The 23,906-nt window shown below is 41.1% G+C and overlaps 1 protein-coding gene across 1 annotated transcript in view; it reads right to left on the bottom strand.

The window, feature by feature from the left end:
• The window catches only part of TM9SF3 (transmembrane 9 superfamily member 3), a 67,174-nt gene extending 50,983 nt beyond the window's left edge, over positions 1 to 16,191 (bottom strand). The window contains exons 1-2 of the mRNA XM_087963734.1: positions 16,035 to 16,191; positions 9,172 to 9,367 (exon numbers count right to left, since the gene is read on the bottom strand). Of these exons, the coding sequence (XP_087819860.1) occupies positions 9,172 to 9,367; positions 16,035 to 16,112 (274 nt within the window). The 5' untranslated portion in view covers positions 16,113 to 16,191. The remainder of the gene's footprint in view (positions 1 to 9,171; positions 9,368 to 16,034) is intronic.
• Positions 16,192 to 23,906: the final 7,715 nt, after the last annotated feature.

Here is a 23,906-nt window from a genome sequence, read left to right as displayed (position 1 = left end):
TATACTCAGGAATTAGTCATAACCTACATGGGGTGGAGGAGGAATAAGAAGAAACAAAATTAAAAAAAGTTAGAAGAACATGAAAGATTAAAATTAGAATTACAGAAAGAACACAAAAAGAGAATTTGAAATATCAAATGGACTTAATAAAGCATAAACTAAATCTATTGGAAAAGGAAGAACTGGCACAAAAAATCAAAAGTGTCAAACAGAATGTTTTTGAAAATGCAAATAAACCAGGAAGATGGTTGGCTTATAAACTGAAAAAAGAGAAGGAACAAAAACTGATATATCGACTAACAGATGAGAAAGGGACTCTTTATTACCAAATGAGGATAAAAAAATAATAATTCAAGAGTATTACGGAAAGCTGTATGATCAGAAGAAAATTCCAGAAAATAGAATAAAACAATACTTGGAACAATCTAAACTTCTTAAAGTACCCAAAACAGTTAAGGCTATGTTGAATGAATGAATAACTCTGATGGAATTGACAGAAGCGATTAAGAGACAAAATAATAATAAAACGCCAGGGCCAGATGGGTTTCCCGCAGAATTTTATAAACATTTACAAGATACATTAGGCCCAGTTATGTTGGAAATTTACAATGAAGTTCTGCAAGAAGCAAAAGTACCAAATTCATGGATGGAAGCAAATATTACTCTCATACCAAACAACGATTCAGACTTAATGCAGATAAAAAACTATAGGCCAATATACTGTACTTATTGAATGTGGATTATAAAATAAATGCCTCAATAATAGCAGAGAGATTAAAAAGGATTTTGAATGAATTTATACATGTAGATCAGAATGGATTTTTGCCAGAGACAGATTAAAAACAATATAAGAATGATTTTAAACACATTGGAGTATTATGAAATACATCCTGGAAAACAAAACGTTGATCTTTTTAGATGCACAGAAAGCATTTGATAACGTTAATTGGCAATTTATGCTATTACAATTAAAATTCATGGGTTTTTGGGAGAGATTTATTAATATGATCAAATCGATATATCACAAACAATCAGCTAAGGTGATGGTAAATGGGGACATGACAGAAAATTTTAATATAAAAAAGGCACAAAACGGGTGTCCACTGTACCCCTTACTATTTATACTGGCTTTGGAAGTGCTAACTAGAAATATTAGACAAGATGAAGAAATAAAAGGTATGGAAATTTAAAGAGAAATAAAAGTTACAGGCGTTTGTGGACGATCTGGTTTTTATATTAGAAGACCCACTAGAAACTGAACCGAAGTTAATTAAAAAAATAGAAGAATATGGTGAAGTCTCAGGACTGAAAATAAACAAAGAAAAGACAAAAATACTAGTTAAAAATCTTACAGATAGACAGAAAAAAGTGCTAATGAAAAAATTGATATACAGATAGTCAAGAAAGTAAAGTACTTAGGGATACAACTAACAGCCAAATGTGCAATGATTAAAGAGGATAATTATATGAAACTGATGCAACAAATTAAATCAGACTTGGAGAGATGGAAAGATTTGCAATTGTCATTAACAGGAAGAATAGCTACTATAAAAATGAATATTCTACCAAAACTATTATATTTATTTCAAACAATTCCAATAAAAGGGGGGGTATTTTGAGGAATTAAATAAGATAATACTAAGATATATTTGGCTAGAGAAAAAAGAATAGGTTTGAAAATGTTGCAAGACTGCAAAAAAAAAAAAAAAAAAGAGGGGGCTTTGGGCAATTGTCATTGACAGGAAGAATAACAACTATAAAAATGAATATTTTACCAAGAATATTATATTTATTTCAAACAATTCCAATAAAGCTGAGGGAAAATATTTTGAAGAATTAAATAAAATAATATCAAGATACATTTGGCTAGGGAAAAAAAGCAAGAATGAGCCTGTAAATGTTGCAAGATTCCCCCAAAAGAGGGGCCTTTGGGTTGCCAGATTGGGAACTGTATTATCAGGGCTAGATACTGACATGCGTGAAAGAATGGATTAATTTGAGGCATAAAAGACTATTAACCTTAGAGGGACATGACCTTCAATTAGGTTGGCAAGCTTTATGTCTAACCACATAAACACCAAGAAATTCCCCCCTCCCATTTTCCCAGGCTCAAGAATGTGGCAGTGTGGAAGCATCTGGTGCTAATATGGTTTCCAAAGCTGACACCCAGGACTCTTCAATATCTTCATAAACGACTTAGATGAGGGAATAGAAGGGGAACTTACCAAATTTGCTGATGACACTAAGCTGGCAGGAATAGCTAACACTTTAGATCAGGGGTGTCAAACTTGATTTCATTGAGGGCTGCATCCGGGTTGTGTTTGATCTTGGAGAGCCAGGGGGCATGGCCATGGTGAGTGTTTGACACAGGTTCAAGATGCATTTTTTTCCCCTTTGCATTCAAAACAGCAATTCCAGACAAAAGGAGATTTACTTTCTGATACAAATAGTTTCAATTCCATAATGTAGAGATTAAAGACATTTAGAGTCCCCAGTTGCTCTGGGGCTTGATTCTCTTGTATAGGACAGGTGTGTCAAACCAGCCTCTGGGCTGGATTCAGCCTGCAGGGTGTTTGGATCTGGTCTGTGGGGCCAGCCTGGAAATAACAAAGGACTGGCCCGTGGTATTTCTGCCAGCCAATACAAGGCCCCACACAGGCCCTGTTTTGGCTGGCAGAGTGCTGGAGGGCGTGCAGACTGAAAACGGGATGCAGGTGGGCTGTGTGAGGTCCCCCCATGCCCCGTTTTGGCTGGCAGAATGCTGCAAGAGGCAGCACCTTCTTCACCTTCTCTTTAGCAGCATCTGCCAACTAGAACTAGGTACCCTCCAAGATCTGGATGGCTGTAATTCAGAACAGCCAAAAACATCTGTGCTTTGATGAGAGTGAGCCCCCTTGTATCACTGAGTTTGTCATCTTTTATTTTAATATTTTACCTGTGATTGATTCAATTGTACATTATTTTATTGTTGTGAGCCATCCAGGGTCACTGGGAATTGGGTGCTATATCAATTTTGTAAATTATTACTAATATTAAGTCTTCCTCTAGGGCTGTGTCAGAGGTAGTAACAAAAATTGATAGATGTTGGACAGTTTTTAAACATTTCTGAAGAAATTGTCAGTTCATTTATGCTTTGCTCCTTATACGAAAGAGTGAAGCCCCATAGCAGCCAGGAATGCTACATGTCTTTAATCTCTACATTATGGAATTGAGATAATTTGTGCCAGAAAGTAAATCTCCCTTTGTCTGGAATAGCTGTTTGAATGCAAAGGGGGAAAAATGCATTTTGAGCCTGTGTCAAATGCCTACCATGACCATGGCCACCATGACTATGTCCCACTTCGGCCATGGCCACCATGACCACGCGCTACCCCCTGCCATGCCCCCCATTCCTCCTGGACCTCTGAGGTCAAGCACAACCCTGATGCAGCCCTCAATGAAATCATCCTTGACACCTCTGGTATAGGAGTTGTAGGAAGCTGTCCAGGCCGAAAATGTTTTGGCTGGCAGAGGCACCGCGGGCAGGTCCTTTGTTATTTCCAGGCCAGCCCCACAGGTCTTGAGTTTGATACCCCTGTCCTAAATGACAGACTCAAGATCCAGATGGATCTTGACAGACTTGAACACTGGACCCTACCTAACAAAATGAAATTCAATAGAGTCTTACACTTAGGCAACTGTAAAGTGTTACACTTAGGCAAGAAAAATCAAAAGTATACATATAGTCTGGGTAAAACCAGGCTTAATAACAGTAAGAGAGAGGGATCTTGGATCAAGGAATAATGGATGGAAACTGATCAAGGAGAGATTCAACCTAGAAATACAAAGAAATTTTCTGACAGTGAGAACAATCAACCAATGGAACAGCTTGCCTTTAGAAGTTGTGGGAGCTTTGTCACTGGATGCTGTCAAGAAGAGACTGGACTGCCATTTGTCAGAAATGGTGTAGGGTCTCCTGCTTGGGGGGGTGGTTGGACTAGAAGACCTACAAGGTCCCTTCCAACTGTTTAATCTGTTTAATCTGTTTAAATAAAGATTGATTGATTGGTGAATCTTAATATTATTTAAGTCTAAAGGAATAATGGGTTGACATTGTTATGTATATGTAAATAACGTAGTTGGGTTGACAATATATAAACTACAAATATATATGTTTGTAGCTTTAAGGAAAAATACTGTGATGTATTATGCTGTGTTCTGGTGGGTTAATTATGCTACAAGTTGCCATAAGAGGGAGCTATAGATCATGGTTTAATTCTCCTTCTCTTTTTCACTGATCTCTCTTGATACTGATACTGACTGACCACGGACCGATACTGACTAACCCTGTTTATTTTGATATTCTGTTGATATCGAAGGTTATTTGTTGTATTATGGTTTGATATTTGTCTGCTGTAAAAGACATGGAACCGGTAAGAAGACTTTATAACTGGATATTTCTGGACTGTTAAAAATGTGTATGACATGGACTGCTTATTGGACTGTGCTATTTCTTCAAGTAAACATTAATACAACTTGTTCAACTCTGTGTGGCTGTATATTTCTTCATAATTGTTCTCATAAACCGTTCTCCGTGTGCATATATTTTTTATACAAGGGTTACTCTGCACATATCCTAACATTGGTTATGGGCCCAGTGAGATATTGAGAACCAGTGTGAATATACAGTTTCATATTCAAACAGCTAATTGTGGTTTATTGTTACTATGGCACAAGAACAGTCAACCAGTCTATTCCTGATAACCCGGTTGGATGGAACAAACTAGGTTTCCTGGTCTATAAAGTGCAGCCTACTTCTGAATAAAGAAGGATTATGGACTGTAGTAAATAATCCACTGGATGTAACAACTTTGGATCCATCGAATGATGAAGATAAAAAGAAAATAGCTGAATTTAACCAAGATAATGAAAAGGCTCTTAGTATAATTGGACTGACACTGAGTGATCCTTAGCTAGTCCATATTTGTGGTCAAGAATCTGCTGCTATATGCTGAATTATTAGAATTCTTTAATAGTTTCTGTGCTAGGAGTTGGACAGAAATCCCTTCCAACTGTAGGAATGTTTATTTCTATAAAGAGTAAGAAAACCCCCCAATATCCCCATAGTGTGACCAAATCTAAAATAATCCTCCCCATTTAAGTTACATTTATTTAAGACAGTAACAGGTATGTTTCAATTTCTGATGAGATGATAAATCAGTTTGTTAAAACCCTGTTCATAACTATATGGAAAACAGACACCAAGTTTGGAGAACATTATAGAGTACTTGGATAAAATACAGTTTATGAAATTATTTATAAACCACTAAAAGAAATACTTAACAAGCTAATTACAGGACACAGAACAAAAGATGTAATCTGAAGAATAAATCCCCAGGGTCAGATTGATTTTTCTGCACTATAAAAAAACCTTTTTTTTTTTTTTTTTGGACAAAACATTAACTTAGATCATGAATAGAATGCAGTAATGTGATGTGAGTGGCACAAAAGCCCTTAGGTCTCTGATTTATAAGAAGGGATCCAATCCACCCAGCATTTTATGGGCTTCAATAGAGACAATAAGCTTTTCACAGCTATTTTACGATAAGGTTAAATAGTCTTTCAAATGGCATAATTCATTCTAATCATTAGATATCCTGAAGAAACAGAAGAAATAATATCAAATATACACTGCTCAAAAAAATAAAGGGAACAGAAAAATAAGACATCCTAGATCTGAATGAATGAAATATTCTTATAAAATACTTTGTTCATTACATAGTTGAATGTGCTGACAACAAAATCAAACAAAAATTATCCATGGAAATCAAATTTAGCAACCCATGGAGGTCTGGATTTGGAGTTACACTCAAAATTAAAGTGGAAAAAAACACTACAGGCTGATCCAACTTTGATGTAATGTCCTTAAAACAAGTCAAAATGAGGCTGTGTGTGTGGCCTCCACGTGCCTGTATGACCTTCCTACAACGCCTGGGCATGCTCCTGATGAGGTGGCAGATGGTCTCCTGAGGGATCTCCTCCCACACCTGGACTAAAGCATCCCCCAACTTCTGGACAGTTTGTGGTGCAACATGGCATTGATGGATGGAGCGAGACATGATGTCCCAGGTCTGGAGAACGGGTGGGCTAGTCCATAGCATCAATGCCTTCGTCTTGCAGGAACTGCTGACACACTCCAGCCACATGAGGTCTAGCATTGTCATGCATTAGGAGGAACCCAGGGCCAACCGCACCAGCATATGGTCTCACAAGGGGTCTGAGGATCTCATCTCGGTACCTAATGGCAGTCAGGCTAACTCTGGCGAGCACATGGAGGGCTGTGCAGCCCCCTAAAGAAATGCCACCCCACACCATTATTGAACCACTGCCAAACCGGTCATGCTGGAGGATGTTGCAGGCAGCAGAACATTCTCCATGGCGTCTCCAGACCCTGTCACGTCTGTCACATGTGCTCAATGTGAACCTGCTTTCATCTGTGAAGAGCACAGGGCTCCAGTGGCGAATCTGCCAATCTTGGTGTTCTCTGGCAAATGCCAAACGTCCTGCACGGTGTTGGGCTGTAAGCACAACCCCCACCTGTGGACGTCGGGCCCTCATACCACCCTCATGGAGTCTGTTTCTGACCATTTGAGCAGCCACATGCACATTTGCGGCCCGCTGGAGGTCATTTTGCAGGGCTCTGGCAGTGCTCTTCCTGTCCCTCCTTGCACCAAGGCAGAGGTAGCAGTCCTGATGCTGGGTTGTTGTCCTCCTACGGCCTCCTCCACGTCTCCTGATGTACTGGCCTGTCTCCTGGTAGCGCCTCCATGCTCTGGACACTACGCTGACAGACACAGCAAACCTTCTTGCCACAGCTCGCATTGATGTGCCATCCAGAATGAGCTGCACTACCTGAGCCACTTGTGTGGGTTGTAGACTCCGTCTCATGCTACCACTAGAGTGAAAGCACCACCAGCATTCAAAAGTGACCAAACCATCAGCCAGAAAGAATAGGAACTGAGAAGTGGTCTGCAGAACCACTCCTTTATTGGGGATGTCTTGCTAACTGCCTATGCTTTCCACCTGTTGTCTATTCCATTTGCACAACAGCATGTGAAATTGATTGTCAATCAATGTTGCTACCTAAGTGGACAGTTTGATTTCACAGAAGTGTGATTGACTTGGAGTTACATTGTGTTGTTTAAGTGTTTCCTTTATTTTTTTGAGCAGTGTATATGTTAGTATCACCAATGTCAACTAGATAAATAAGAATGTAGCAACATTTTTTCTTGATATAAAAAAAGCTTTCAGCATTTTGGAAGAACTCTTCATATTCACAATCTTGAAAAAGATGAACTACAATTCAATTTTTTTCTAATGGACTCTAAGAATTTATAAACCAAATCAACTGTAAATACATATATACCTCAAAATATGCTATTATGAAAAGGACAAGATAAAAGGGTCTTCCTAACCCTAACCCTTTTCTGTTTTTACTGGCCTGAGCCACTAAAAAGATATAAAAAAGAGTAAATTTCAGGAATTAAACAGACAAATCAAGAGCATAAATTAAAATTCATATGGTGTTGGTGATTACTTAGTTACTTAACTAAAGAGTCCTTAGGATAAAAAATATGGAACATACAAACGGTATCTGGACACCAAATTAATAAAGAATAAGACATAGATGATTACATGGCACTTAACTGAAGGGGGGGAAACATCATTTGAAAAAAAACAGTAAGATTTAATATCAGCATTAAACTGATCAAGTAGTTGGGAATTTATATAACTAGAAACAGTAAAAAATTATTCAAAAATAATTATTTGCAGATCTGGAAAAATAATGATAGATATTTTAAGATGGAAAAAGCTAAGCTTATCTTGGCTACGAATAATATTGGCAATAAAAATTTATGTTGTTAAGAAATGATCTCAATAATTTAAGACAGTATATTTTGAATGAATGACAAAGATGAATGAATAACTTCATTTAAGTAAATCACAAGGCTACTAAATATAGAATTCTACATGCTACCATACGAGGGAAATATTTACTTTCATGAATATGCTAAAAATTATTAGTGGAGAGATGCTGCAAGATTTAACCTTTAATAAAAGAAAGATGAAATCTTTTGAGAGCCTCTCTTCAGAATAAACAGAAATACCTCAGTGGTTGCAATATTCAAATAAGTAAGACTTTTCAACTACAAAAACAAGCGATTTTATAGAATTTGAAATGCTTATATTATGAAAGTCAGAATATCTGCTTCTTTTATGTTACTGAATTGTGATTCAGTAACAGAAATTGAACAAGTTAAATACTATATGATTTAATGGATGCAGAATTTAAACAGAACAATTGATATTCAACAATGGGAATATCAATGGAAGGTATGTTTTAGGTTTACTGTGATCATTATATCTAGAGGAAAATGCTGTTTTTTTCAGTAGCACATTATCTAGCAATGATTTGTCAAAACGGATAATACATATTTAAAAACTGCAGGTAATGTAATAAAGAGCTGTGGTGGCACAGTGGTTAGAATGCAGTAATACAAGCTAACTCTGCCAACTGCCAGCAGTTCAATCTTGACCAGCACAAGGTTGATCCAGCCTTCCATCTTCCAAGGTCAGTAAAATGAGGCCCCAGATTGTTGGTGGCAATATGCAGACTCTGTAAACAGCTTAGAGTGGGCTGTAAAGCACTGTGAAGCAGTTTAAATCATCTTCCATATCTAGTGGAAGTTCACAATTTTGTAAGACCATTTTTTTCTTCCATTCAAGTGTGTCCAATTGTTGGAGGCTGCCCCAACAAGCCCCTGCAGTTTTCTTTGCAAGGTTTTTCAGAAGTGACTTGCCACTGCCTCCTTCCTAGGGCTGACAGAAAGGGACTGGCCCAAGGTCACTCAGCTGGCTTCATGCCTAAACTGGGACTAGAACTTACAGATTCCCAGTTTCTAGTCAATGTTATACCAAAGTGGCTCTCTCATTCATTTTATTATATTTATACATTTAATATTTTGAAATATTTAATATATTTTCCTTTTCTTGTCTTTGTCTTTTTCTGTTTTCACTCTTCAAATATCTTTTAAAACTAATACATTTAAATTATTTGGAAAAATAATAAATTAATTCCTGTCAAACTAATAAAATAATTTTAAAAACAATCATGACTTATGGTTATTTTACCTTTAAATTTAATATCCAAACCGCTGAATTCTAGTTCAACTCCTTGAAGTGCTTCCCCAAGAGTTTCATGGTAGTGATCAATGCTTTTTTTAGATCCACCACAAAAAGGGAGAGAGAAGTATTTGTAAGTTTCCTGGCGATTGTGATATGGTCCTACTGTATTCATCCATAAAACAACTTCTTCTTTATCTTGGTACTGAAAAGAAACCATATTTTTTAAAAAAGAATTATCAATAGGCACATTGTTTTGATTGGAACAAATTTTCAGAGAGAAATATGAGGAAAATGCTTTAAAATATTGACAGGCAACTCCTGGTTTGCATGCCATCCCCAGAAATTATACCATTAAAAAAGAGTAATGTGATCACCACCTGCATTTTGGCAGGGAAAGCAAAAGTGTCTACCAGGTAGTCATCATTTAGCAACCAGAACTGGGACTGCCAATTTAGTTGCTAAGCACCACAGTCACTAAGTTGAAAATCATATGACCATAACTGTGCTTAGGATTTTATAGTTTTCCTTTCTCCCCATTTTCCCACCCTCTGGAATGAAGTTCCTCTCCAATCTTCTTTGCTTTGAGGGTGGAAGGAAAAAAATGGGTCAAATGCAGGGGGAGACTACCCACTTGTTTAGCAATTTCTCTGGTCTATAAGAGGGAAGAGAGAAAAAATGGGTCAGATACAGGTACTGTGTACTGAATATAATGGGAAACACATGACTAGAGAGAGAGAGAGAAAGTTGTGAAGGTCATAAATGTGCCCCTTGCAGGGCAGAGTGTTATTTTTTTTAAGACTGTCATAACTTTAAATGGTTGTTGCATGAGGTAATTGGTAAGGAGATCTATCTGTAGATTTCTATTTAGGTTTAACAGTCGCCTTAATGTTTAAGTTCTATCTATGTCCCATACTACCATTCTAGCTTTAGCGGTCCAAAGTAATATATTAAAAAAATTAGAGAGTGACTTCATGAATGAAACATCATTTTTTCTTGTATTCAATTTCTACTTGTTGCATATTTAGCTGGCCAAGACTAAAATTAGCCGGTTTTCTGCACAATGTATCCACAAAGCATCCAGCTAGATGGCAGCACCCAGCTGATCTTGGCTATTCTCAGAAAAATTAATAGGCCTGGACTTGATTAATACTAATAAGAGAAATCACCAGGAAATCCCAATGCTATAGACCAGCGGTCGCCAACCAGTGGGCTGTGAGAAAATGTTGGTGGGCTGCAGCATGCTGAGGCGGGGCAATCCTGCAGACTCCCTAGCAAACCCATGTCGTGGCTGCTGCCTCCTGCCTCAGTGCATCAAGGAGGCCAAGCAGCAGCAGGAAGAGCGCGGACCTCCTGAGCTGCAGGAAGCAGCTGCCCTCAGGTGAAGATGTTGCAAGGGGGAGGCTCAACCCCCTCTTTCTCCTCGTCTGAAGTGCTCACAGCAGGAAAGAGGCAGCTTGTCTGTGAGCGCTTTGCGTATGAGCACTTCTGGTGAGGAGGAAGAGAAGCTCCTGGGGTCGAGCCTCCCCCTTGCAACATCTTCCCCTGAGGGCATCGCTTGGCAGCCGCTCAAGCTCCTCGATGCGCAAAGGCAAGAGATAACACCAATTCAGAGGTTCCTCTCCCCTCACCCCCATGCAGGCCAGGCCTATGCCACGATCTTCCGCGCATATGAGTCCATCTGCTGCCAGTATCACTCCTGTTGCCCCACCTTCCCGACAGCCATCTGGTCTTCAGCATGTGGCTTGTCAGCCCAGAGTGGAGGTTGGCCGCTGTGCTGAACTGTGCACACTCACGCCCGCTGCTCTTCCCAGCAGGGGGAAGCGACCCATCTCAATTTGGACTCTGGGTTTGTGACTAGTATGTCTTAACTGGGATTGGGATGACTTCGCCTCACCTGTGGGACCGCCAAGTAGCAGCTGCCAGCTCCTTTCTCCACATGCCAAGTCTTACCACGGGAAAGAGAGCAGCTGGGGTATCAATGTAGCCACTTGGTTAGTTCGTAATCGCCCTACCCGAAGAAGGAGGTGCTGAAGGAGGTGCCGGAGGAGGAGGCAACAGTATTGGAGAAGCAAGCCAGATGTTAAAGTGCATCAAGGAGGGGGAGGGTTCCAGGTGGGGGAGGCTTCCAGCCCAGCCCTCCTTCCCTCTCCCAACTCCAGGCAGCCACACCTGGCAAAGGAGGGAGAGGTTTCCTCTGACTTGGGGGAGATATGAAATGACAGGAGACCAGATTTTTTTTGGGGGGGGGTGTGCTCTGCTTTTCTTGTTATTTTTTGTTATAATTAAATAAGCATTTTTATATTTAAAAATATATATTTATATATTAAAAATTAACTTTTTAAATAGTACATTTATATTTAATATAAAAAAATAAAAATGTTGTATTAAATATATTATCTTTTTTTAAAATTCATATTAGTGGTCCTCCTGATTTAAAAGTGTGAGTCTGGTGGTCCCTGAGGTCTAAAAGGTTGGCGACCCCTGCTATAGACTAAGATAGGAAAGCTAAATAATTAGCTCAGAATAAGATAATGCCAGTTGTTCTACTGCCGAAGAGAAAATTTTGTGGACGTGATCAAGAACTGAGCTTAATTTACCTTTTCATTTATAAAGCACAATTTCTCGATTCACATTTAACACTATTAAGAAAATCACACAAGGGGGTTAGCATGATGTGTGTATCCAGTCAAATTGTTACCAGTTAATGATGGACACAGAAATAACCTGATGTCCTGGAATAGCAATTCCCAAAATTCAAAGCTGGCAACTTGGAAAAAAATATATCTTCTTTTCACTTTTTGATAAATTGAAGTGTAGAACTATTTCCAATGCTATTATTTTAACAATAGCATATAGCTTGCAGTCCCATATAATATTCAATGTAAATAGCAGGATGCAACCTTCTGAAGCTTCTTTTTGTAGGCACTAAAGTCACTTGGAAAACTGCTAATAATTTCTGATATTCTGAGATGGAAAATACTGAAAATCTGTGTTGTAAGCCCTTCATGCATTCATTGACTTCAAGTCAGTTTTTGATTTGTAGTGACTGCCTGGACTAGTCCCAGTTTTTTTGGCAAGATTTTTTCAGAAGTGGTTTGCCATTGTCACCTTCCTAGAGCTGAGAGAAAATAACTAGCCCAGGTCTACTGATCTGGCTTTGTGCCTAATTTGGAAATAGAATTCATAGTCTCCTGGGTTCTAGCCAAATGATTTAATATTATTAAAAGTAAATAATGGCCATTTTAGAGTGGTCTGGAAACCTATTCATGTAGCCAAGATATAATCCCAAAAACAAAGACATAGAATATCAGTATCTATTGCTATTGGGCTACCCAAACAGGCCATTTTATAACATTAATTTGCTGTCTTGTTTAGATCTGAACTGTTAAGTGTTGTATACAGGATAGCAATTTCATTATATGTTACTGAAAAAAGGCAATATGCTTTACTGAGCAGAAAACATGGAAACTGAATCCAGAATACCAATCTTTTAATGTGTTTTGGATTTCTAGAAATTGAAAACACACAACTGGACTTTTAATACTATATACTACTACTTGTGCCTACTTTTAAAAAAAATGGCCCAAACTTCCTTACAATTTTTATTGACTATTTCCTAGTATGATTTGATTGCTTATTGTACCCTATGACTATTATTAATTGTACCTTATGATTCTTGACGAATGTTATCTTTTCTTTTATGTATACTGAGAGCATTTGCGCCAAGACAAATTCCTTGTGTGTCCAAACACACTTGGCCAATAAAGGATTCTATTCTATTCTATTCTATTCTATTCTATTCTATTCTATTCTACTCTACTCTACTCTACTCTATTCTATTGATCATCAGAGCCATTTTAAGACTGGACAAAGGTCTGGTGCTAGTACATACATGTACATACGTAGTACATAGTACTAGAGGTACTATAACTCAGAGACACTGCAACCATCATAAATACATGCTGGTGGCCAAGCACCTGAATTTTGATCACACCACCATGGAGATGCTGTGATGGTTGTGATGATCAGCTGAAAGTTACTTTTCTCAATGCCATTGTAACTTTGAACAGATGCTGAACAAATGGTGGTAAGTTGATGACTACCTGTACACATTTTCATGCAGAAGATTTCACAATCAAATCTAGCAGCACACCTCTGCACAAGTTTTCATGTAATTTTCTACTTCTTTTCTCAATTTTTTTCTCAATATTGCAATCATTCTCCCATCGTTCCAACGTTTTGATAATTTGTTGTAACAGCTTTATCCTTTTCTTCCTGCTTGCACGATGCCCTTGCATTCAATCCCTTGGTCTTTATATACTACTTACATGTATCTCTGTTACTTGCTTGACATTTCTCCATCTCAACAGTTGGATGCTTTCACTCTGACATTTTCAGTCTCTAAGCATTCGAAGACTGCCCTCTATCCTATCATCCACATCATCAGACATCCTGGTACAGTAATTTTGAATTTCTTACATTTTCCTTGCTTCATATATGCAAATATGCTGCAAGGCATGTTGTTTTTCCCTGTACAATACTTTTTGGGGGGTGGGGCAATATTCTCTTTTCAGCCAGCCCTCTAATTCCTCTAATTCAGTTTTTCCACTTCTATTACAACTTTTAATTCATATCTTGATACTGCTAATTCCTCAACTGGCTTTCTATTGCCTTTTTCAAAGAACTCCTTTTTTACCTTTAGAAACTAAATACCATCTTATTTTCTGCTATATTGTGTATACATGCTTGTCACATTTGCCTAGGTCTGTCTTTATCACATCTCTCCTTCCTTCTTCAATTACCTGAATTTCAAGGACAGTTTATAAGTGCAACTGTAAGTCCAATATGTCTAAAAATGTTCTAACATTATTTGCCCAATATCCTGGTTTTCATGTTCCTTTCTTTTCTGCCTTTACTTGCAACCACTAACTTTCAAGGGAATAGCCATTAAAAAATTATACTATGTACTCACTGCCTTAGTGTTAGCACTGGATGACTTTTGAGCGGCATTACAAGGGCAAGTGTATGATTAAGTCATAATGGAAACCTAGCCATGATATAAAGCATTGTTGGCAAGAAGAGGGTAATACACAGATTTCATGCAATTCCTTGAATGCCCTTTTTTCTGCTGCCTTCTGGAGCATCCTTGGATTGCCTCATTAAAAATCTTTGGAAAATCCTTGAAATCACTGATTCAGATTTTCATAGTTTGCCAGCAGAAAACAGAGTGATAAGTTTCAGATAGTGTTCAATATGTCTAAAGCAGTGGTTCAATTTTAAAAAGAACTCCTTACAATTTCATCCATCTGCACCTTATACTTCCAGTATCCATTGTCCAGCATGATTATCCCACTTTTAAAAATAAAACCTTACCACTGGTTTATGGCTTAATGTTATGTTTGAATCCACCAATAATTTAAGGACAGAGAGTTTTCTGAAGTAACACTAAACATGATCACATTATGTTTGGAATCAGTATTATTCATCACTAGTATCCATTTGACAAGCTTCTACTGCTTTCAACAAAGTTTGTAAATGCTACTTTAAAAAGCTACTTTTCTAATTATATTTGGTTTATACAACTATATTATTTGGTTTTAAAGTGCTTGGATTTCATATTCTACAATACTTGTCTTTTCTTTTAAGTGATTTCTATCTTAATTTGTCTAAGAACAGCTTGTACCGAAGGCGCTTTAGAAAAATAAGAGGCAAACAGAGAAGTCCCAGGTTAAATACTGCAATTTCTTGAGATTTTAAATAAGATGTATCTTTTGCTATTTTTTTCAACCTTCCATCTTTATTTCCCACTTGGGGGGAAGGGGTTGGCCCTTTGCTATTTTTGGATCTTATCAAGCAGCTACAGTATATTACAACTACAGCCCATACATACAAATACAGCAATCTGACTATACAGGTTGTATATGCTGCACAAAGCAAATCAGTCATGTTATTTCTTTACAAATTATCCTGATCAACTGAATGAGATGTAATTGCTGCATTCTCAAAATGCACAAGCAAACTCTATCTTTCTTAAGCATAACCAGTCACTGTCCAAAACTATACAAACACATCCAGAGCCCACTGTTGAAGTATCAGATTTAACCTGATTTGATTAGAGATAAAAGAAATCCTTTTTTTTTTTTTTTTTGGTATGACAGGAGATAAAACAGCTTGAGCCACGCTGCTGTCTCTCAGAATTAACTATTGGAATTTATTCTGAATTGTAGCGTTAGCATGCTTTATAACAGGGGTGTCCAACCTTGGCAACTTTAAGACTTGTGGACTTCAACTCCCAGAATTCTGGGAGTTGAAGTCCACAAGTCTTAAAGTTGCCAAGGTTGGACACCCCGCTGTTATAACGTTTCTACCTGCCTTGGGGAATATGAATTCCAATTTACTTTTTGAAAGCAGGGTGATTCTTTATAATTCATCGGTAGGATTGTTTTCTAAGTTCTAACAATATGGTGTCACCATCAACAGATAAGAAATGGCGAAAACCATCGTGTTGTTTGAACAGAGGATGCCGTTCTTGATAGTCTGATTCCAGCTTTTCTCTGGAACGAAGACATACCCTTTCCCGGAGAACTATATTCGGCCCGGCCGCTCGCAATCACCTCCCCGCCACCCTCCAGCGGAAAGAGGACCACTTCCTCACTGAGACGTCGGCGCTCAGTGATCTGCGGAACAGCTTCTCCTCTCACGCACGCTGGTCCCGTCCCGCGCGGATCGACTGGCTCGATCTGTGCTGGCTCCGGCCTCTGCGACGCAGCGCAGAGTCGCACCCGCAGCCGCCGACGGACGGGGGAAGGAGGGAAGGAGAAAGAGCAGGCCCGTCTGTCCCCGCGGCCTCGGCCGCGCCGCCCCCTCACCGTGTGGTCATGCTCGTCGGCCCGGCCCTGCAAAACCAGCAAGGCCATCACGCACCACAGGAACCCGGCCGGCGCCATCCCGTTGTCGTCGCCGCCGCCGCCGCCGCCGCCAACGAGGAAAGGAGCCGCCGCTTCCGCCGTCCGCGCCACGTCATCCAAGAGCACGCCGGAACAGACGCCGCTAACGGCGACCGGCGGCACCCAGAAGGCGCAGAGCTGGAAGGCGGAGCCTGGTGGGGGCGGGACCGTAGTCCGCGCCGCGCGCTCGGCGGGGAGGGGGCGGGCGGGCTTCTGCTGTGGCTCGGCGATGGACGCCTCCGCCTTCTGGAAGCCAAGGCGAGCCGCCAAGCTTTCTACTTCCTAAAGCAGGGGTCTCCAACCTTGGCAAGTTTAAACCTGGAGGACTTCAACTCCCAGAATTCCCCAGCCAGCTGGCTGGGGAATTCTGGGAGTTGAAGTCCTCCAGGTTTAAACTTGCCAAGGTTGGAGACCCCTGTCCTAAAGGGTGTCGTGGAAACTCCTCCACCTTCGTTGTGGCCGACCCGGCCGCTCGTTTCTCCGTACGTCCAACCCCTCGGTTCCTGGACGGCCTCCAGCAGCCGGAGAAGCAGAAGAGAGAAGAGCACAGCCGAGAGAAATGCCCCACCCCCCGGGATGGTACTATTTGGGCCGTTTGCAGTTGTGTCAATAAATAGGGAATCGTGGCATTTATTTATTTTTGTTGAAAAAAAAAGGGGGGGGGGGGGGGGGGTGGGGGGGGGGGGGGGGGGGGGGGGGGGGGGGGGTGGTTTTTTTTTTTTTTTTTTTTTTTTTTTTTTTTTTTTTTTTTTGGTGTGTTTTTTTTTTTTTTTTTTTTTTTTTTTTATTTGACGGGGGAAAGGGGGGGGGGGGGGGGGGGGGGGGGTTGGGGGGGGGGGGGGGGGGGGGGGGGGGGGGGGGGGGGGGGGGGTTTGGGGGGGGGGGGGGGGTTTTTTTTTTTTTTTTTTTTTTTTGTTTTTTTTTTTTTTTTTTTTTTTTAGGTAGAACATTGCAATGTATGATTGTTGCAATATACAACAATAAATGGACGCTAAATGTTGCAATGGTCAACCTCGTAGAAGTGCTGGATGGACAGTTTGGTGTTGCTATGTGATAAAGTGCTGACTGTGTGGGAAAAATACTGGCTGAAGAAACGAAAGTTATGTGGGAAAAGAAAGTAATTGGGCAGGGCTAAGAGTGGAGGTGATAAGACCCCAGCAATGGTATAGTTTTTGCATTAGCATAATTATGTAGATTACCTTATAAGGAAAATTTCCTTGTTCCTGCTATGACGCTTGCAAGCAACCTAATAAAAGGAGGTACCTGCCCTTTGTTCAAGTGCCTTCATCCCGAGTAAACATTGTGTCCGTGTGTTTATTTATTTACCATGAGAGGCCCAGGGCTCTGAACTCAGACCCTGCCGTCGCCAGGGTGCGGGCAGCAAAAGCCACAACTGGTGACCCGCGGATCTCACCCAGCCGGACAGCCAGCTGCAGCCCAGGGATGCCGTGACGGATCCCTCCCCAGGAATCTTCTGCAAAGAGGACATCCTCCCTTAGCAAAGCTGCATCTGGCTGCATCTGGTCCTCTTTCACGACGTGATTCTTCACAGCACGACTTCCAGGAAGGAGTGTGCTGCCCTGGCTCTCATCTTACGCACCGGAGATCGGCCAGCGCATCGTAAGTATGGGCACCCCACTTTCCAAGACTCTGTCCAAGCATGTGGACGAGCTTCACTCCTTAGTCAGGAAGGCGAATCACTTGCAGAAAGCTAACGGCACAACTATATACCCTATTTCAAAAAAGGCTATCACTAAATTCCTCTTATTCCTTCAAAAACATTGCCCCGCTTATCCAGAAGGTGGCACTCTTAAACAATCTATTTGGGAAAAAATAGGAAAATACATTCATGAGCCTCCTCGAGCCCCCCCGGAAATTCTTTATGCCTGGAGAGCTCTTATGACTGCCATCAACATTCTTTATCCCCCCTCTGAATCAATCTCTGACCCAATTCCTTCTGAATCAATCTCTGATCCAATTCTTGATCAGACTTCGGATCAGCCTTCTCCGTCTCCTAAAAATCCCCTGCCTTCTTCGGCAGAAACTTCCACACCTTCTGCTCTGTATCCTGCTCTCCCTTCTTCCCCCCCTCCCCCTCCTCCCTACAACCCACCTCACATTCCTGATGTTAACCCTATCAAATCCACTGATTCTCCTGCCTCCTTGCCTGTTCGTAATACCTTTCAGGAGGCACTGATTAAAGGAAAAATAGATCCGGAGGACCTCTCTTGTTTTCCTATGGTCCTCCAAGCCCCGGCAGGTGGTGGAAATGGAAATCCTGCCCCTCAGTATGTCCCTATGGAGTGGGATCTCATGAAAGAACTCAAATCCGCCACTGTCAAATATGGCCTTAAGTCACCCTATGTTAGAACCTTGTTAGAAAACATTTCTAATAATCATAATATTCTTTTCTCTGAATGGCAAATGATGGCTTCTATGCTCCTAACATCTCTGTTACAATTCACAATCTGTAACAAAGTCTTTTCGGGTCTCTGATGTAGGTGTCATCCGAACGGCTGAGTGGCCGGACGATTGGCCTTTGGAAACTGCCCCAGCCGTTCGGGGACTGCCTACCTCCAACCCTTGGTTCTTCCATTACATACTAACCTGTGGGGCCGTGATCTTATGTCTCAACTTAACACAAAACTCATTATTGATTAATGGAATCTTTTGCTAAAACTCTACCATGTGTCAACACTATGTAAATAATGTCTTGCTGCCCTATTGTTCTGCTTTTCCACAATTTCTGGTGTACTTGAGAAGACAGGAGTGGGAAGCTAAGATTGTTTGTTGCACGTAGATTTGATGATAAAGATGAGGGAGGATCTGGAAGAAGGAAGGAGAGAGATGGCTTGTGGATGTTGTTTGAGGAAATGTGTTGTTTGTTGAGGAAGGAAGGAAAGAGGCTTTGAAGAGGCCTCTGGAGTTAGCTGAAAGGATTGATGTGACAATCTGGACTGAAGCTACAGGGGAAAGAGAGCTGGTAATGGCATCAATTCCCTTGCTAGAAATAGAAGAGGATAGGATTGGAAACCTGAGGAAAAAGAGAAAGATGAGTTGGAAGAGGAAAGATGTGTGTGCAAATTGAGAAGGATGTGTGTGTCTGTGAATGCAATGAGGGGAATTCTGGATGTTTGAAAGTAAACAAGAAAGCAGCAAGGAAAAAAGAAATGGGAGGGCGACCCCTAGTGGGCTGGCCTTTCCAAAGAACATAGATTGATTTCACCAAAATACTAGAGAAAGGGAGGGGCAATACCAGCCCATCGCTTTTCTGAGTAAAACTCTCTGTCTTTACCTTCTCAACCCACTCTGGTTCAACTTCAACAATATCTTGGCACGCTCAATTGGGCACGGCCTTATCTTTCTGTCACTACTGCAACCCTTTCCCCTCTATTCCATGCCCTCACGGGCTTGAAACATCCTTCAGATGTGGTCCATCTTACAAGCCAGCACTTGGAGGCACTAGCCCAAGTCAATAACGCTTTAAAGCACGTATGGGTGGATCGCATCATCCCCAACTGTCTGCTCTCCTTGGCTGTCTTGCCCACACCAGCCCTTCTTACAGCCATTCTTTTCCAAATTGCTCCCGAGACAAAAAAGCTGTGCATCATCGAATGGCTTCACCTCCCTCACACTCCTAGGGCAACTGTCACCTCTAGAGCCCTTCAGCTCGCTCTGCTTTGTATCAAGGGACGTCACCGAGCCAAGGCTTTGCTCGGTCATGATCTTCAAGCTATACACATTCCTTTCAAACTCTCTCAATGGGACCCCCTTTTTCAGACGTCAGATGTATTGCAGGACGCTCTGGAGAATTGGATTGGTCCCATCTCTTGCCATCTCCCTTCTGACCCCCGTTTGCAGCTAATTAAAACGGTACCTATTACCTTTTCCTCTCCAGTAGTTACTTTTCCACTAATTCAAGCCATCACAGTTTTTACTGATGGCTCTAAAACTCATGGTGCTTGTGTCTGGTATGATCAAGCTAACTGGCACAAGCAACTGACAAAGCCCCAATCATCGGCACAGCAAGCTGAATTAGCTGCTTTTAACTTAGCCTTGGAGACATTTCCTGAGCAACCAATTAACATCATAACGGATAGTCTATATTTCTCCCAATTGGTCTTGCACATTTTTGAGGCATATCTGTCTCCTTCTATACAACCATCATTAATGACACTGTTGCTTCAGCTGCAAATGCTCATTCAATCTAGGACCCATCCTCTATTTGTAGCCCACATACGTAGTCATCAACATCTCCCAGGTTTCCTTTCAGAAGGGAACCAGGTAGCTGATACTGCTTGTAAAGTACTTTCCATCAGTATTAAGATGCCTCAACCTTCCCCTCTAACAGCAGGGGAAAGTCATAGTTATTTTCATCAAAACAAAAAGGCTCTGGTTAAACAATTTGGTATTTCTTTGGAAGAAGCAACTGCAATTATACAACAATGCCCCACTTGCAGTTTGCAAGCAAAAACCCTTCCTCAGGGGACTAATCCCAGGGGCGTAGAGGCTTGTGAGACATGGCAAATGGATGTCACTCAATTCTCACCTTTCGCCCCTTGGAAATACCTTCACGTGTCTATTGACACCTATTCAGGGTTCATAATGGCAACCCCTCAAAGGGGAGAAGCCTCCAAACATGTCATCAATCATTGTATTCGCACCTTTGCATCGTTGGGACGCCCAAATGAAATAAAAACAGATAATGACCCTGCATACACTAGCACAGCTAATAGTCAAGGACAAGCCCTGATAGAGAGAACCAACTTAACGCTAAAAACAGCGTTAGAACGACATTTGATCAAAGGGAAAAGAACCCTTAGCCTCCCGGCGATGCAAGACACTTTTAATCTCTGTCTTTATACTCTCAACTTCCTCAATCTCTCCAGCACCCCTGCTATGACGGCAGCGGAGCGACATTTTTCCTCCCCCCCTTCCCCTGATTCTCCCAAACCACAGGTATACTACCGCCAACTGCCAGACCCTACTTGGAAGGGCCCTGCTGGTCTCTTCACCTGGGGTCGAGGCTACGCAGCAGTCCAACTTCCTGACAGAACTCTCTGGGTTCCTGCAAGGTGTGTCCGCCCATATCACCGTCCACAACCAGCGGAGCCATCATCCGAAAAAGATGATAACACTCTTCTTCTTCCTGCTTGGCTGTTCGCCGCTGGACTGATGGAACATCCACCAGCTTTAACGCCCATAGGCCATACAACATCACATGGATCATCAAGGACGCATATGGATAGGTATTGAATTCAACATACAACTATGCCAAAATTGACACTTATTTCCCACACTTACAATTTGACTTCGCTGAAATGATCGTGGGCAGAACAGCATATACAAAAAAAGGACGGGGGACTCCACAACCAAGCCCAGAAGTAGTGAAAAAATTCCGCCTTTATGTCTGCCCAGGTCACGACATTTCTCCAAACCATCAACACACTTGTGGTGGCCTATCGGACTACTTTTGCAAATCCTGGAGCTGTGTGTCCACTGGTCACATCTGGTGGAGCCCTCCTACAAAAATGACTTAATCACCCTTTCTCGTTCAAGGGAGCAAATGCCTTGCGCTAGGGAAGGGGGACCACCAGGTGCCCGTTGCAACATGGTCACTGTGAGATTCACTGCAAAAGGGAAAGCATCTACATTATGGATTACTGGAGTAAAGTGGGGAGGAAGAGTGTATGACACCGCGGGGTATGATTCTGGCAACATTTTTTACATACAACGACAAGTACACATACCCTCCTCTGGTCCTGTGGGACCAAGTGCCAAGGAAATTAAATCTTCCTTTCTACAACCTTTGCCAACAACAGTTAATCCCTTGCTGCCACTTCTTCAATCTTCTTACAGTGTCCTAAATGCTTCCAACACTCTCATATCTAAGCATTGTTGGTTATGTTTGTCTCCCACTCCGCCATTTTATGAAGCAGTAGGATCCTCACAAGCCATAAGAAATGACACCTCGGACTCCCAATGTAGATGGCACGATAGTACCACCATCACTATCACTTCCATAATAGGCCAAGGCTGCTGTTTGGGCCACATACCTAAGAATTACTCGCAATTTTGTTTAAATGCCACCACGGGAAAGTACTTATGTGATATGTACATACCTGCTCACCGACTCGACCTTAATATAGGGGATTGGACCCAGGTATTTACCACCACAGGAGGCAATATAAACAAACGCCTCCAGGGTCAATACTTCATTCCTGGAGATGCTTCAATGTGGGCATGTTCCACGGGACTGACAGCCTGTGCCAGCGCGGATACTTTAATCAAGCAAAATTCCTTTTGTATTCAGGTACAATTGATTCCAAAAATGAATGTATATGACTCAGAAAATTTTGTTTCTCTACTAGAACCTAGACAATATAACCTTAGGGCAAAAAGAGAAGTAGTAACCGCTTTGACACTAGCTGTTCTGCTGGGGTTGGGGGCTTCTGGGCGGCCACAGGTATAGCTGGCCTTGTTACCTCTGATCAGCATTTTCGCCACTTAAGCGCCACCATAGATGCAGACTTACGCCACATTGAACAATCTATAGTTGCTTTACAAAACTCCCTCACCTCCTTATCTGAAGTTGTCTTACAGAATAGAAGAGGTTTAGATTTGTTGTTCCTCAAGCAGGGTGGGTTATGTGCAGCACTGAAAGAAGAATGTTGTTTTTATGCAGATAGTTCAGGAGTGGTTTTAGATTCTATGAAAGAGTTAGATAAGAGACTAAAAGAAAGGCAAAGAGAACGAGAGGCTCAACACACATGGTATCAGGGTCTGTTCAACTTCTCCCCATGGTTAACCACCTTAGTATCTGCCATTGCTGGTCCTCTTATTCTCCTACTTGTGCTCTGTACCATTGGCCCTTGTATTTTGGGCAAAGTTTTGGCCTTCTTAAAACGCAGATTAAGCCAGTTGGATTCCAACCTGTCACGAACTCAGAAACAGGTAAATACTCTCATATCCCATACACAAGAAAAGCGAGCTCTGTTAACATTCTCCTCGGATTCAGACGAAGAAGAAATCATCAAAAGTGCTGGTAAGGACAAAACATGCATCCTAATGCACTTGCAAGCCTCAGACTCGGAGGAGGAGGGGGCAAGCAAGAATCACCATTAGGACAGTGTTAATATATCACTTTCCAAATAAAATAAAAACAGAGGAGATGTTGCAATGTACAACTGTTAATAAATGGACGCTAAATGTTGCAATGGTCAACCTTGTAAAAGTGCTGGATGGACAGTCTAATGTTGCTATGTGGTAAAGTGCTGACTGTGTGGAAAAATACTGGCTGAAGAAAGGAAAGTTATATGGGAAAAGAAAGTAATTGGGCAGGGCTAAGAGTGGAGGTGATAAGACCCCAGCAATGGTATAGTTTTGCATTAGCATAATTATGTAGATTACCTTATAAGGAAAATTTCCTTGTTCCTGCTATGACGCTTGCAAGCAACCTAATAAAAGGAGGTACCTGCCCTTTGTTCAAGTGCCTTCATCCTGAGTAAACATTGTGTCCGTGTGTTTATTTATTTACCATGAGAGGCCCAGGGCTCTGAATAATTACAGTGGCCTCTAGCATTTAGATCATTAGAGATAAGAACGCCAAGGTCCTTGACAGAGTTTGGATCATCAACAAGGTCTTGACTATTCAGCCTGTATTTTATTTTCTGATTTTTTAAAATAAAGTTTTATTGAGTTTTAACAAAACAAATAAAACATCTTATTTGAGTACAGCATGGTTCCGGGTTATCACATTTCCATACAGACACAATTTCATATGCATATTCATCT

Source organism: Notechis scutatus, chromosome 4 (genome assembly GCF_049901735.1).
Source record: "Notechis scutatus isolate UNSWTSFEM ecotype Mainland chromosome 4, rNotScu1.2, whole genome shotgun sequence".
Classification (NCBI taxonomy): domain Eukaryota; kingdom Metazoa; phylum Chordata; class Lepidosauria; order Squamata; family Elapidae; genus Notechis; species Notechis scutatus.
This window is presented reverse-complemented; position numbering and strand designations above follow the sequence as displayed.